The sequence below is a fragment of the Zootoca vivipara genome, chromosome 1, assembly GCF_965207765.1.
Source record: "Zootoca vivipara chromosome 1, rZooViv2.hap1.1, whole genome shotgun sequence".
In the NCBI taxonomy this organism is placed as follows: Eukaryota; Metazoa; Chordata; class Lepidosauria; order Squamata; family Lacertidae; genus Zootoca; species Zootoca vivipara.
In genome coordinates this window covers 103,592,905-103,608,272 of record NC_142582.1, presented here as the reverse complement: position 1 = coordinate 103,608,272, position 15,368 = coordinate 103,592,905, and the positions used below count along the sequence as shown (strand labels likewise).

At 42.5% G+C, this 15,368-nt stretch overlaps 1 protein-coding gene across 3 annotated transcripts in view; it reads right to left on the bottom strand.

Moving 5' to 3' along the window:
- Window positions 1-1,801: 1,801 nt before the first annotated feature.
- TTC6 (tetratricopeptide repeat domain 6) overlaps window positions 1,802-15,368 on the bottom strand; it is a 71,724-nt gene continuing 58,157 nt past the window's right edge. For all 3 annotated transcript variants that reach the window (XM_088671989.1, XM_088671993.1, XM_035109006.3), the window contains 8 exons: window positions 14,861-14,974; window positions 12,292-12,411; window positions 11,385-11,458; window positions 10,175-10,385; window positions 7,756-7,908; window positions 6,459-6,629; window positions 2,985-3,210; window positions 1,802-2,342 (listed from right to left, as the gene is read on the bottom strand). In XM_088671989.1, coding sequence (XP_088528115.1) covers window positions 2,209-2,342; window positions 2,985-3,210; window positions 6,459-6,629; window positions 7,756-7,908; window positions 10,175-10,385; window positions 11,385-11,458; window positions 12,292-12,411; window positions 14,861-14,974 — 1,203 coding nt within the window. In that variant the 3' untranslated portion in view covers window positions 1,802-2,208. The remainder of the gene's footprint in view (window positions 2,343-2,984; window positions 3,211-6,458; window positions 6,630-7,755; window positions 7,909-10,174; window positions 10,386-11,384; window positions 11,459-12,291; window positions 12,412-14,860; window positions 14,975-15,368) is intronic.

The following is a 15,368-nucleotide window of genomic DNA, read 5'->3' as shown; positions in this document are numbered from 1 at the left end:
TGTTTTATACTGAAGTCTTATGCACACTTATCTAGGAGTAAGTTCCATTGCATGTATGAGCATGTACGAGCAGACAGGTATAGGATTGCACTGCTAGCTTCTCCTGAACAAATTATTGTTTTGTTTTTCATTCCTTTATTTAATTCATTTTATATGAAGAACTCAAGTATTACTGCAGCTTCCTGGGTGTTCTGAGAGCTCCAAGTCCCCTCATGGAACTAAATTCTTAGGATCCATGGAGGGGTGAAGAAGAATCCACGAGTTACATAAATACTCTAACTTCTGAAATCTAGCAGGAGGGGGGAGAGATGTCAGTGTATAAACAGGCTCCATACGAAAAATTCACAAAGCAATTACCTAAGTGTATTTAGATTGCTTTAATAAGAGGACTTGCAGTGGAGCAGCCCCCTCTGTTCCAGTCAGCCATGCCCTCCCTCAGAATACTCCATTGCATTTTCCCTCCCATCCACTCCTGTTGAGAAGCCAACAGTTAGCAAGTGAGGACAACCCCCCCCAAAAAAAAACCTCATGGGCTGTTTGAGACGTTTCTTCACCCCTTTAGGCTTTTCTCTTGCCAGATTTTTTGTACTTCTGCAAAAAAAATGTGGTTCTCCTGAGCTAGCTGATACCACCATCCTGTGTATGGGTGCTACTTTGACTTTATAAGCAGTGGCATTCATGTGTGGGCATCAGATATAGAAGTATTTCTGCCCTGCATTCTTATTCAAGCGTTGATGCTTTGATATACCCTGTGCCTCTTCAGTACATAGGGTAGTATTCAACAAAATAATTGTACTAGCAATTAGTGCTACTAAAATGGGATTTCCCCTACCTCTGTGCATGCCCCATGCTGTCCCACAATCTGCTCTGGTAGTTGGGGGAACCCTCAGAACAGATTTAGAGGGTGTATTTAGAGGGAGAATGTTCCATTGAGAAAGGTGTGCTGAGAGAGCTGGTGACTTTGCGTTACACTGTATACAACCCATAACCTCCAGAAATGATTCTCCATGACACCCCAAACCCATCAGTTTAGATTAGTTTTACGAGAATATCGTGCAAGAAACAAAAGAATGAGAATAAAATTCAGACAGAATGTGGCACAAACATTACAAGGGAAGGCCAATAGCCAGAAAGAAAATGGAAGAAAGATAAGTAAACGACCCTGAGAGAAACCGAGGTGAGAGATCGTTAGCATGCTACGAAAGCAAATGATCTTCTTGACATACAGTTCTACATTTCCTACAAAGATTATATAACTATAGACATGAACTCATGTTTTGTTATCAGCTTCACAGGAAAGATTTTTATACCTTATATATAAAACTCAGATATGGCTAACTATTGGGGGCAAAACTATTATCTGCCCCTGTACTTTGTAATAGACAGTGGAGGAGGCTGGCAGAAAGGAAGATTCTTGGTGGTTGTTTTTCTTGTACATCTTTTAAAAACCAAGTTTGGAGATTTCTTTGGAAATGTGAAGTGGTACAGAAGTGATTTAAAGAAACAATTGAACAAATAAACAATACAGTTCAAAGAGGATCAGATGCAGTGCCAACTCTCCTTCCATATCCACCCAGTTGCCCTATCCTAGCATAGACTGGTTGAGCACATGGGACTTTGGGGATAGGTGGAGCTGCTTTTGCATTGTCCTTGAAGAGTCAGGAGCACGGGGACCATACTTGTACACTGTGCGATGCAACACACCAGCACTGCGCTCTCAGTTTTTCCCCCTTCTGAATGGGCATTAAGAGTAGCCAGTCTTTGCTGTATTAGAATACACTGGGATCACTTAACAAACCACTATTTTTTAAATAGCTGTTTATTTGTATTCGACTTTATCCATATTATACTTTGCGTATTCACATATTAATTAAATGAGGGGGGGGAATCAGCTAAAGAAGTTTCAGCAAATCTAGTCCTTCAAAATGGAGAAACAAAGATGATCTTACATTTCTCTAATAAGTCAACTACTTTTTTCTTTACTATAGTCAAGTGATTGTTTTCATTGTTCTTTTCATTTAATCTGTCCTATTCAGTTATGTAAACAAAATATGTACAGACATTCACAGTTAAAATTTAAGATAATTTGCGACCAATACGTTAGTGTAAACAGTATATACAGTAACAAAACATAAATGGTATTCAACATAAACTGGAAAAGTAACTGTAATACAGGTGATCATGTTACTCTACACCAAAAATATTTTTTCACCCACTGATAAGTTCTTGGATACTGATAGCTTTCTTGTAATCAGCAATAGCTTCTTTCATTAAACCCATCTTGCCACGAATATCAGCTCTGAGTTTAAACATCAGGGAATCATACGGCTGAATTGACAGGGCTGTAAGAAGTTAGCATTGTTATTAGTGACTTCTCAGAGTAAATAAGAATAATATGCTAATATTCATCTGAAAGTGCTTGCATAATTTGGATATAGAGAGTTTTTTGTGCAATCATCTTCATATCTACTCAGAAACAAGTCCAGACAAGATAGTCTAAATATTAATTTATTCTATTTTGATATTCAGTCTGCTCATAGGTTCAAAATGCAGATAATTTCTTTTGCTGCCACCTCAAGCGAAAGGCAGGAATGTACCTTGGGGTCCCTTCCAGGATCAGAGCTGGAAAAAAGTACTAGGGGGAGCTAAACCTACCTGGGTCTAGTGTGACATAAGAAGATGAAGGAGGAGACACTAAAAAGCAGTTTGCCCACCTCCAAACACAATTCAAGCCTCATACTGTTGACCAACTATGCATGATTGTGCAGAACCATCTAGATTAAAAGTTTACACTCCCTGCTTCATGCAGCATTTTTGGGGTTGCATAGTTCTGACCATCGGAATCAGAGAGATCACTTACCAGACCATTTTGAAGTTTTGCAATGCCTTTTTAAAAGAAGAGGAAGGTACATAAACTACAGTAGTTCTCTCCTCTCTCTCTCTCTCTCTCTCTCTCTATCTCTCTATCTCTGAGTACTTTTTACCTTTTGAAATGGCTTCCTCAGCTTGCTCATATTCCTGCAATGTACTGTAGAGATTTGCCTTGTTAAAATATATTGCTGCCGAGAAAGGAGAGAGGCAAATTGCCTCCTCAAAATCTGCTTTTGCTTCTTCAAATTTCTTTAACAGCGTATTTGTAATAGCTCGATTTAGGAATGCAGATTCATTTGTTGGATCAAGCATCAGTGCCTTGGAATAATAGTTATCTGCCTAAAAAATGAATAAAATGTATATGCATTTTGAAATTGCTTATTACTTTTGTTTTATAAAATCACTAACAACAACATGAGAAATGCATGAAGAATTTTGTTTTAGGGAAGCCTGGTTGTATTCCAGTCTAGCTGTTTTCTCCAATAATTGCACAATTTGCTCATTCATTCAGACAAACATAATTCCAAACAATTGTATTTTGTTGTTTTCTCTGCCATCCCATTTTTTTTCAGTTGTTGATTTACTGCAAAACTTTATTATTGTTGTTGTTTATTAAATTTCTATACTGCCCTTCATCCAAAGATCACAGGTAGGTTTACAATATAAAACACAAAAATGTGTACCATACTAACAAACAGAAACAGTACCCCCTACACTTTAAACTTCCACTACAGCTGCAGAATAGTAGTATCAGGTGTGAACTGACTGCAGTACTATTGTTTCACCTGGGGCAAAGGAATAGTCTGTTTGAGTCGAGCCATGACTACTTCCACTTTTACGAAATAACAGAACTGTATTTTATATTGCTTTTGATATGTTCTTAATATTATTTCACATGTGGTCATTTTGTAAAAGGTTTTTTGCAGTATTTCACTTCAAAACTGCTTAAATGTGAAGCAATTAATAAATTATAGAAACAAACAAATAATCCATTGGCAGTACTTTTGATGACAAAAAATAATTATTATTTCTTTTCAGCAGTGAACTTTTCTGGACTTCCAAAAAAACACATAGAGGAAAGGACTATCAGTTTCACCTGCTGCATCTATAGCAATGCTGACATGCACAAATTGCCTTTTTGGAGAAGAAGGAAAGTCAACAGTAACAATGGTGGTAAGCAGTATGAACGCTGCCTTTCCTTCTAAGACTGCCTTCCCTTTGCATGGATGCTCTATAATACATAAGCATTACTGAACAGGGTTGGTCCTATGATAATGCTTGCAAAAAATGCATTGCTATCTACAACGCATTCTGATATATTTGGTTACTAAGTTACTCAGTGGATCAGAAGTTCGCTCAATTTCTCATTATTTTTCGGAAATTTAAAACGCAGAACAGTAAAGAACATTTCATAAGACTTTCTGATATCTAGCATTCTATTTGTCCCATGCTCTATTACAAAGGTATACATTAGAGTACCATTGTCAGCTGTCATTTCTAACTTGAAAGATGCTAATTATAGCTACATGAGTATATTCATTTAATATCTGGGAATGGCCTTTTTGTCACAAAAACAGCTATTTCAGGCATGCAAAATTTTAAGTACTGTGCAATAATCCTACATAAATCCCAATGCGTGGTATGAACACATCCAAGCAGATACACGATCCTGCAGCCTTGCATTTGCTGTTTCCTCCTACGCTTGCTGTTGCTATTGATGTTGTTGACAGTTCAGTAAACAAGAGCACTGCTGTAGGGCAAACAACTACAGTACCCAGTACCTGTCAGGGGACCACCAGGGGTCAGCAGGGAGCCCAGCAGGATGGTGCAAGGGCTCCGAGACGCTGCTGCTTCAGAGCCTCGCTTTGAAGGTGGTGATGAGGCTCTCGCAGCGGAGGAGAGCTCAGGGGGATGCTGATAGCTCACAGTAGCAGTGGGGAAGGTCTGAAGCAGGGGTTCCCAAACTACGGCCCGGGGGCCACATACGCCCCGAAGGCCTCTTTTATCCGGACCGTGCTCTTACTGGCACGGCACGGCTGCCCACTTCTGGGCCTGAAAAAGCGCAGGAAATAGCTTGCGCACATGTGCTAGCGCCATTTCCGGCGTACTTTCGCCCACTTCTGGGCCTGAAAAAGCCCCGGAAATGGCTTGTGCACATATGCTAGCGTCATTTCCAGCGTACTTCCACCCACTTCTGGGCCTCAAAAAGTGCCAGAAATGGCTTGCGTGCATGTGCTAGCATGATTTCCGGCGTACTTTCGCCCACTTCTGGGCCTGAAAAAGCCCCGGAAATGGCTTGCGCACATAGGCTAGCGTCATTTCCAGCGTACTTCCACCCACTTCTGGGCCTGAAAAAGTGCCAGAAATGGCTTGCACGCATGTGCTAGCGTAATTTCCGGCGTACTTTCGCCCACTTCTGGGCCTGAAAAAGCCCCGGAAATGGCTTGCGCACATAGGCTAGCGTCATTTCCAGCCTACTTCCACCCACTTCTGGGCCTGAAAAAGCCCCGGAAATGGCTTGCGCACATAGGCTAGCGTCATTTCCAGCGTACTTCCACCCACTTCTGGGCCTGAAAAAGTGCCAGAAATGGCTTGCACGCATGTGCTAGCGTAATTTCCGGCGTACTTTCGCCCACTTCTGGGCCTGAAAAAGCCCCGGAAATGGCTTGCGCACATAGGCTAGCGTCATTTCCAGCCTACTTCCACCCACTTCTGGGCCTGAAAAAGTGCCAGAAATGGCTTGCACGCATGTGCTAGCGTAATTTCCGGCGTACTTTCGCCCACTTCTGGGCCTGAAAAAGCCCCGGAAATGGCTTGCGCACATATGCTAGCATTATTTCCAGCGTACTTCCGTGTCTGAGAGGCCCATGCACATGCTGCGCATTCCCACGCGTTCCCACGCCCTCTGGTCCGTCGCGCGAACGGCGCTGCAGGCACCGGCCCGAAGCCGGGTAAGTTTGGGGACCCTGGTCTGAAGTGTCGGACCTGAGCGCTGTGGAGGGAGAACTGTCAGAGACCAGAGAACCAGCTCCACAGTTGAGGAGTTATGAGGGGGAAGGGAACGTCCCCGCCCCTTCACCCCAGGAGCGCAGGGGGGGACAAACGCCGGGAAGAAAAGCAGAAGCTGAGGGGCTCCCAAGTTCCTTTGTTGGCGCCAATCTAGACGTGCACCACTTCCGGATTCTGACTTGGACTAGACGGTCATGGTCATTATTGCTCTGTCTTGTACATATGTATATAATAAAACTCTGTTTTTTTAAAAAAAAAACAGTTACGGAGTTTGGAGCGTGTTACTCGTGAGAAGGCAACACAGTACCCTTACAGTACCCCACAGTACTGCCAGATGGGGGAAGTGCCTTAGACTCTAGCATAGTTCTCCCTTCTGCCTCCACCCCAAAACCTGAACAGAGTGACCTTTCTACTCAGTCTGAAAAATCAGGATGTGAGTCACCCGTCCTTGAGCTTTAAGACAAAAATGCTGTTTAAGGATTGTTCTAAAAAATCTTCTACTAACTGAAATCATGCAAGCAAACCATTCCAAGGAAAAGAGTTCAGGAAAATTAGCGTGCACAGAATCAAATACAGACCTGTGAAAACTGCCTGTTGAGAAAGTAGATATTTGCTGCATTGAAATATGCCAAAGCATAGCTGGGGTCAATGGAGATAGCTTGCTGATAATCTTTCATGGCACAGTTTAAATATCCCATAAACTGGTTAATGACACCTCGATTAGTAAGCAGCTCTGCACTTGTAGTTACCTGAAATACAGTCAACATAAATAAAATTGTAGGAATAGAACTCATAAAGGACACAGTTGTTAGAAATAGACAGTAATATCTTGATCTTTACAGTTACCTTCAAATTATGATCTAAAAGCAGAGATGTTTATACACAACAGCAGAGTAGAGAAATGCATGAGAATGAACTTAGAAGTGCAAACTAAACTTGGAAACCCACCCAGGCATAGAGTACACTTGTTGAAATGGCTAATAGCCATGATGGGCATAACATTTCCCCATGTCATTGGTGCCTACATGCACCGTGACCACTGACTCCTCCCCAGCACTATCTACCATGCTATCTAGGCAACTGGCAACATCTGCAAACTTCATGCCATACAGACCCTGTGGTCTGGATGCCCACCACATCCACAATCAGTGCTTTTTTTCTTTTAAAAAATGTTTAGGGGTACTCTCATTTTCCTACTCATATTGAAATACTGCCCCTCAATGAGGCCAAACTTAGATTCACAAAATGTTTAGGGGTATGCGTACCCCTGTGTACCCCCAGAAAAAAGCACTGTCTACAATTATCTATATTCTTAATAATCATATATCACCCACTGCCATGATCCATCCATCCACCAGAGAAGTATCTTTGGCACAAGAGGATAGATGTTTCTCCCCCAAGGAATGGATCCCTTCTAAGAGAATGTTTCCCTCTTCCTAAAGGTGGACACTCTCCTTCACCAAGACCCTCAATCTCCCTGGCAGCTACGATATCCCTAAGCCCTCCTCCTCCACTCTCTTTGCCCCTCTTGCCTTTTACAGCATGAAATGGAAATGGGCACTATGAAATGCTGTGGCAGCTGCAGTTAAGAAAACTAACTTAAGAGAGAGAAGTCAACTCTCTCACACATGAGCAGTAAAAAGAATGTTGCAGAATTGCCCTGAGAACCTGGGGAAATCGGGACCCGCAACCCATCGCATACATGTCTTGTATGCCAGCCTGTGAAAGGCTGAGTGCATATGAGTAACTGTCAAAGATAAGGAGCAAATTAAAAGCAAATTGGAGATACTGTGGAAAGACAGAGTTCACATGAAGGGTATAAATTACAAGCAAGGAAGGACACTGCAAATGATCAGTAACAGATCAAATATTTACCTTGAGTGCAGCATTTGTATCTTGAAAGGCAGCAAAGGTATCGCCCATCTGAAGAGAGACTACAGCTCGCCCATCATAAGCAATGTGACACTTGGGATCGATATAAAGAACTGCTGAAAACTGGGCCCAAGCTTTCTTAAACTTTCCAAGAGCCTACAATAATTTAACATAACCAGTAACAAAATCAGACATAGTTAAAAAAAACAAAACCTCTCACCTCTTTATAAATGTGCCTAGAACAACCAACATCAAACTGGTCCCCTCAAGATATTTTGGACTACATCTTCCATCATCCTGAACCAGTAGGTAATCAGTAAAAGAAGTCCAGAAAATGAACCCTGAATTGTCATCTTATAATCAGGTTTTAATGAAGTAAAATACATGTTACAATTCTAAATAGTTTGATTTTATCCAGTAAAACCAATCCTGTGTTGTTCTCAGGCTCATTATCCATTATGTACTGGAGAAAGTGAAAACCTGCAAATGTCATGGGCACAGAAATCCAAATGTCTGGAGCTCTGCCAGTCTGGAACTCTGCCAGCCTTTGCTGGCCATCACCTGCAGAGTGATGCAAACATCACCTGCTGAGTGATGCCAACCAACATCACTCTGTTGGTGCCAACCTCCTTCTGGATAGCGTACTCCAATCTCCCTTTGTGTTGGTCTTGCAACAAACATGTGGGCAGCATGCACTGCTGGCAGGATCTCTCCTGACAGCAGCCAGTGTGGAGCACTGAAAAAAGAAGTTCCAACAGAGGAGCTGAGCCACCTTGGTACCTGTTGGATCCCAAACAAGCCCCACTGCTATCAGGTGATGGCACTAGGCCCAATTTGCACCCAATCACCATGGAGCTTCAGGATGATGCACCAATCTGCCTCCTCTCCCCCACCCCATTGCTCTGCATTGCCCTACCTACTGGTTGGGGGCCAGTTTTAGAACTGTTCACGAACTGTACAATTATATGCATGTTACAAAGAAGCATGTGAAGCTGTTACAGAAGCTTGTGAAGACTGAAAACACTACTTGCCATGTAGGTATTTGTTGGAAGTATATGGACAAAACTGCCCAAAGGCTGTAAAGCTACCGGTAGTTCCTAATTTAAATGAGTATTATTTCAAAACAATGTGTAGAGAGCTGCTTTATGACAAACCACAATAGCAATACAGTTAACTATATGAATTGCAAAGAAAAAATAATTTGTAATTTCCTTTTTCATATCTCTGTTAATGCAAAACTATTCCAATCAGTTGACCAGTGTATTGTGCAAGCGTTTCAGAGCAAAGGGTTTCATTTTAGGACTAACACATCAACATTTCCACTAGCTTGCATCCATAATTGTTCTTCCATTTGTGGAAAGGTTTCTTCCATTCATAAAAGGATCTTTGATCCAGCAGAGACCCCAACTGGTGGAAAGCGGGGATGGAGTTATTTTCTCCAATCCTGCCTTCCCACTGCAGCACCCACTTACACCTTTCTGGAGGGCTATGTAGCTCAGAGCAGATTTCCAAGGAGCCTAGGGAGTGGCAGGAACAATTAGTGAAAACTGCCCCCCCCTCTGTCAGCAGGAGTACCCCATGAGCCAAGTGCCATGCACGGAATATGTAGAAGCTCCTCCTCATATTTTGGACACTTACTGAAATAGATAGCCATGTTTTAATTGCAGTGCCACTATCTCAGTAGGACCAATCTTCTATAGTAATGTCTCATACCTCTATGAGTCTGCCAGTCTTTCTCCTTAACCACTTTGCCAGTGCTGTGACAAAGGGTGCTAGTCTGGACTTTATAACATGGTTTATTTTTAGGGATCACAGTTGTAAATTTCCTGCCTAAAGCCCATATACTCTGTCTCTCATTTCTGTGTAAGAAACCAATTTTTCTACTTCCTGATGTGACAGGTTATTTATTAGGCAAAAGGGTTTAAGGTATACACACATTTTAAATGGACACATGTCCTGACCTCACACAGAAGGCGATCCATATACAGGGTGGTACACCTCGTGACATTCCAGCAGGATAAAGCTGAGAAGTATGGGAAGTTACAGGTTGCACTACAGGAACTGTGGGAAACAGCTCCTACTCTGCTTCTTTTCCCTATGAATTTCATAGGGAAATAGTACTGCTTTCTATTATTGATCTCCAACAGTTAAGAGTGCTGTGTACGATAGGCACAGGTCTTACATAAATCAGAGGGCATCAGTTCTTCTTACTGGTTAAAAATAAACTTAATCTAGGTATGAGAAATGGAAATAAATGACCTACAATCACACTTATATATGCTGGTTATTTTATCCTTAAGAAAAGTGTTTAAATCTTTAATGTTTATTATGTATTTTAAGTGAACGCCCTAAATTGTCAGAGGAAGTTTAAGGTTGCTGAGTGCAGTCAAATATTATAAAGACACAGTTACCAATACATTACCTGCAAACTGTAGCCTGCACAAAGTCTGGCCTTTATGCACAATGGATTCAGATGTATTGCTCTTGCAAAATCTTTCTGGGCTTGTCTAGTACCTTTCTCATGACCATATTCTAGATATGAATTTCCTCGTCCAATATAGCCATCCAGAGAAAAAGGATCTATTTCAATAACCTTTGAAAATGCCTCCACAGCTTCTTCATATTTCTGAAGTCTGAAAATAAATATACATTAGAAATTAAGTGTTTTATTAGCAACATTTGACATTATATACTTTAAAATGAGTGAACAAGCAATGGTGCAGAAACCAGGACCACAAATATAATTTGTAGCCAAAACATCCCTCTCTTTTTTGTATAATGCATTCTCACATGGTTTATTTTGTCATGGTTTATAGTATTTATTTCACCATCTATATTACTTTTTCAAGCATGAATCACATATTGTGCTGATCATGTGAACTTGTTCAGAAGCAGACCAAAGCAGCATTTTTCTTATTGTAAATATCCTGTTCTGGATATGGGGGCAGATTAGAACTTTGACTTTAAAATCTGATCTATGTGCTGTTCAGGCTCTTACCACCCACCACCATCTGACTGATCTCCTTTGTCTTCAATGGGAAGCTTCTCTGAGACTTGGTGGGGGAAGCTGAGCATGAAGGGCTAAGATTCCTCATATACTATACAGTCCAACCTGAAATGGAGGGTGCTTCCTGATTGCTGTTCCTTTTAATTAACTAAACTTTCTGTAGAGGTGGGGAGCCCTTTGAGGAAACAAGCTCCAAATCTCCGTCTCCCCTTTGCACCCTATCCAGAGTGGAAGAGGGGTTGGAGAATAGCTGCTCTTTTCACACACTTTCTGTGCCCTTCCTGAACTGCAATGCAGACTAGAGCATCCCCACTCTGGTTTGACCAGCCCTGGAGAAAAGGCAATGGTGGGGGAACAGCCTCCAGTAATTTTTGCACTGCTGCCACTGCCCAGCTAACATGCTAAGAAGTTTCCACACTGATCTGGTCCTAGGTGAAAAGCCTGTGGGAAAGAGCAGAGCTCCAGGGCTTAAGAACTAAAAGCATACAAGAAAACCATTCAACCTCTTGCTCAGGAAACCACCCATTGCAATTGAAATGTTCCTCAACTTCAGCTTTGCCAACTCTTATTGTAAACCGTGACATCAAAACATTTATTCTAAATTCCTACTGTTTGGTATTATTACCTATGACAGCAGTGTCCAATATTTTGAAATAGTTTACCGTCTCTTGGTTTACTCAGTGCTACTTCTGCAAAGTCCTAAAAACAGAGAAAGAAAATACTTGTGATGCACCCAGCACTGACGTCACAGGCACCATCCAATAAGTGCCTATAATGCTAGCACATTGCTCATATCCACAGCTGTGAGTGGAAACCAACATTTTCTGAGAAAAAAGGAAAGTTTTTAAATTTTATTTTAAGTATGTATATCCCATCATTAATCCAGAGATCTCAGTGCAGGGAACAGTAAGTCTGCAATAAATAACAGCAATTAAAACATGACACAAAGACCAGATATAAAGCAACTAACTCAGCATAAAATCAGCCACAGCCCCCAAACATCTTTGTAAACAGACAGGTTTTAGACTGTTATTAGAATAACATCAGTCCAGACATGCAAATCCATCAAGAACAAGTCATTCACCCAGTTCCCTGATATAGGAAACATCTAACCAGAGCATTTCCAGTCCAGATTCAGCTTCCAATTACTAGACCCCACAAACCAATTTACATGGGGCTGAGTAGAAGCCACACACTTCCCACCCTCTGGAATTGTCCCTTTGGTTAGGACTGGAACCATCACACCACTGTGGCTATCACCCTCAGTACATAAAGTCATTCCAATAAAATGCAGATCTAGGAGAATCAGCAGAGCTGCACTCTCTCATCTCACTACAGAAAGAAGTCGTCCATCAGGGAGACCAAAGCCAAACTGGGACCTAAAGACAGAATGAAGTGAATCTAGATAAACAGCCGTCACCAAGAATATCTGAAGCTGACTGGTCACCACCCTCTTGAGTGCCTAAGCAACTAAGCTTTATTCAGAATAGACCTACTGAAAGTAACAGGACATGACTAAGTTAGGTCTGTACCTCTAGTGCATTAGCATGTTGCTTCAAATCTGCATAGAGTAAGGCACGGTTGATCAACACTTTCAGAACAATGTCCTTGCTGGCCTCAAGAAGAAGAACAATCCCATAATCTTTCAAAGCCTGTAAAAATACACACAGTAACTGGTAAATAGTGCAAAATATGGAATCTCATTATCCTGTATAAAGACATTCTAATCTCTCCATCTGAAATTACCTGTTTGCTTTTCAAAGAAATAAAGCAGGGTTGAGAAGCCTGTGGCCCTCCAGATGGTACTGAGTGAGCTACAACTCCAACCCTTCCTGACCATTAGCCATGCGGACTGTGGCTGATGGGAGCCAACAAATTCTGAAGGGTCAGATGTTCCCCATTCCTGGAATAAAGGCTTGAGAAATGTAGCTTATCCTATATAATAATGTCCAAGTTGTCCCTGCGTCCAGTTGTCCCGTGTGTCCCTGGGGTACTGCGCATGTACCCCAGAGACACAGGGATTGGACGGAGGGACAACGGCCAACCGCCGCTCCACCAACTGCCGCTCCGAAGCCCAGTCTCATGCTGGAGGTGCGCGGCGAGGCGGCGGGGGAAAGAAGCGCTCCCCCCGGCAGCCTTGCCGCGCACCTCCGGCATGGGACGGCGCTTCCTCGGCCGAAGTGGCAGCGGGCGCCGAGGAAAGCCGGCTTTGGCTTGGCGGCGGCGGGAAGAAGAGGAGGAATTCCTCCTCTTTTTCCCGCCGCCGCCAAGCCAGTCCCCAAGCCGAAGTGCGGCGCGGCGGGGGCTTTTCGCCGTTTGCCTTCCCGGAGCGAAGGGGGAGGCAAACGGCGAAAAGCACCCGCCGCGCCGCACTTCGGCTCGGGGACTGGCTTGGCGTGCGCGGCGAGGCGGGGGGGGAGAAGCGCTCCTCCCCCCCGCCGCCTCGGCACGCAGCGCCGGCATGGGACGGAGTTTCGGAGAAGGTCTCCGAAGCCCCGTCTCATGCGGGAGGTGCGCGGTGAGGCGGCGGGGGGGGAGAAGCGCTCCTCCCCCCCGCCGCCTCACCAGGCAGCGCCGACATGGGAAACAGTTAAGACCAGTGATGTGGGTTTTGTGGGGGAATTTCCTATGCAAATTAGCATATTTAGGGTAATTTGTGCATAGGAAATTTTTCAGTGTGCATGTTTAGGAAACAAGGCCAAAAACTTTGAAACCTCTAAGCTTGCCTAATATTTTATTTGCAACTGGCATCCATACATTTAACTAATAAACTTATGAAACAGAAAGATTTCCATGGAAAAATAAAACATTGGGAAATGAGCATTTTGGAAAAAATTACATCCCACATCACTGGTTAGAATATTCATACACTAATAGGCTTGGGATATAAATACTGAAAATGCAAGAAAAAGCAACTGGCACTTTTTGCTATCAAATATTGGCATCATGGGGACGTTGGTGGCGCTGTGGTCTAATCCACAGAGCCTAGGGTTTGCCAATCAGAAGTTGGCGGTTCAAATCCCCGCAACAGGGTGAAGTCCCGTTGTTCGGTCCCTGCTCCTGCCAAACTAGCAGTTCAAAAGCACATCAAAGTGCAAGTAGATAAATAGGTACCGCTCCAGCGGGAAGGTAAACGGCGTTTCTGTGCGCTGCTCTGGTTCACCAGAAGCTGCTTAGTCATGCTGGCCACATGACCCAGAGGCTTTACGCTGGCTCCCTCGGCCAGTAAAGCGAGATGAGCGCCGCAACCCCAGAGTCGTCAGCGAGTGGACCTAACGGACAGGGGTCCCTTTACCTTTACCTTATTGGCATCATGACAACAACAAAGCTAAAATCATCACAGAAAGATAGAACAACCACTTGTCATTTGCCATATTGAATGTGCTTTTGCAGTCATCTATTCACATCACAGTGGGTTCTTAAGGTGTGCAAGGGTCTGTCAACGTGATGCTATAAATTCATGAAATCATAGAATAGCCTTTCCCCAACTTGGTGCCCTTCATCTGTTGTAGCAAGTAACTCCCCTAATCTCTGAGCATTGACTATGCTATCTGAGGCTGATGCCATGTTGGGGAAAGCTACCACGGGGATTCAAATGCAGAGGCCGTTACCAACAAAGTACAGTGGTGCCTTGCAGGGTGAATTTAATTCGTTCCACGAGTCAATTCGTTTTGCAAAAAATTCATCTTGCGAATCGCAGTTTCCCATAGGAATGCATTGAAATTTCTTTTTTTGCCCATAGGAACGGATTAATTAAATTCGTCTTGCAAGTCACCATCAGATCGCAAGACGCATTCGTCTTGCGAAAAAATCGTCTTGCAGGGCATTCGTCTTGCAAGGTACCACTGTAACAGTGTGAAGCTCCCCTTCCACCTAAAGGGAATGGGAATAAGAGCTCAATGCAAATGCTACAATGTACACAGAACTCTAGACTGAAGGTAGTAAACACAGTAAACACAGTTGTAAACACAGCAAATGTCAAATGTCATAAATTGGAAAAAGGCATGATAATTAAAAATAAAAGCAGGACATTCAGATTCAGAAATAGAGGTAAAGCAATTGAAAAGTATTATGTGACTGCTCTTTAAAAAAGAAACATACATTTTTGCTGTCCTTCAAGCAGTGGTAAGAAAGTGCTCTATTGTAATATGCCAAGATGCAAACATTGTCTAGGTTTATAGCTTTACTTAAATCTTCAACAGCATGTTTGTAAGTCTGCAGGAAAAAATGACATAGCATTAGTCATATTACCTAAAATATCAAATAATCTATATAAATGAATATCACTACACATTCATCTATATGTAATCCTGTGTTGGCAGGTTTCTATTGATATTTGTTGCAATTATAAAATTATGAAGGTGAAAACAGCAGAGAGAATTTTTCTCTTTCATAATACAAATGGTCATTCAGTGAAGTTAGCTGGCAGGAGATTAAGGACAACATTTCTTCACACAAGGCATAATTAATTCATGGACTTCACCACCATAAGACATAGTGATAGCCAGCAGGTTATAGAGCTTTAAAAATAGTTAGATATAAAAATAGATATAAGAGGCAGAACAGATCTAATCAAGCCTATTAATCAAGCTTTTAAATGGAAGCTTGA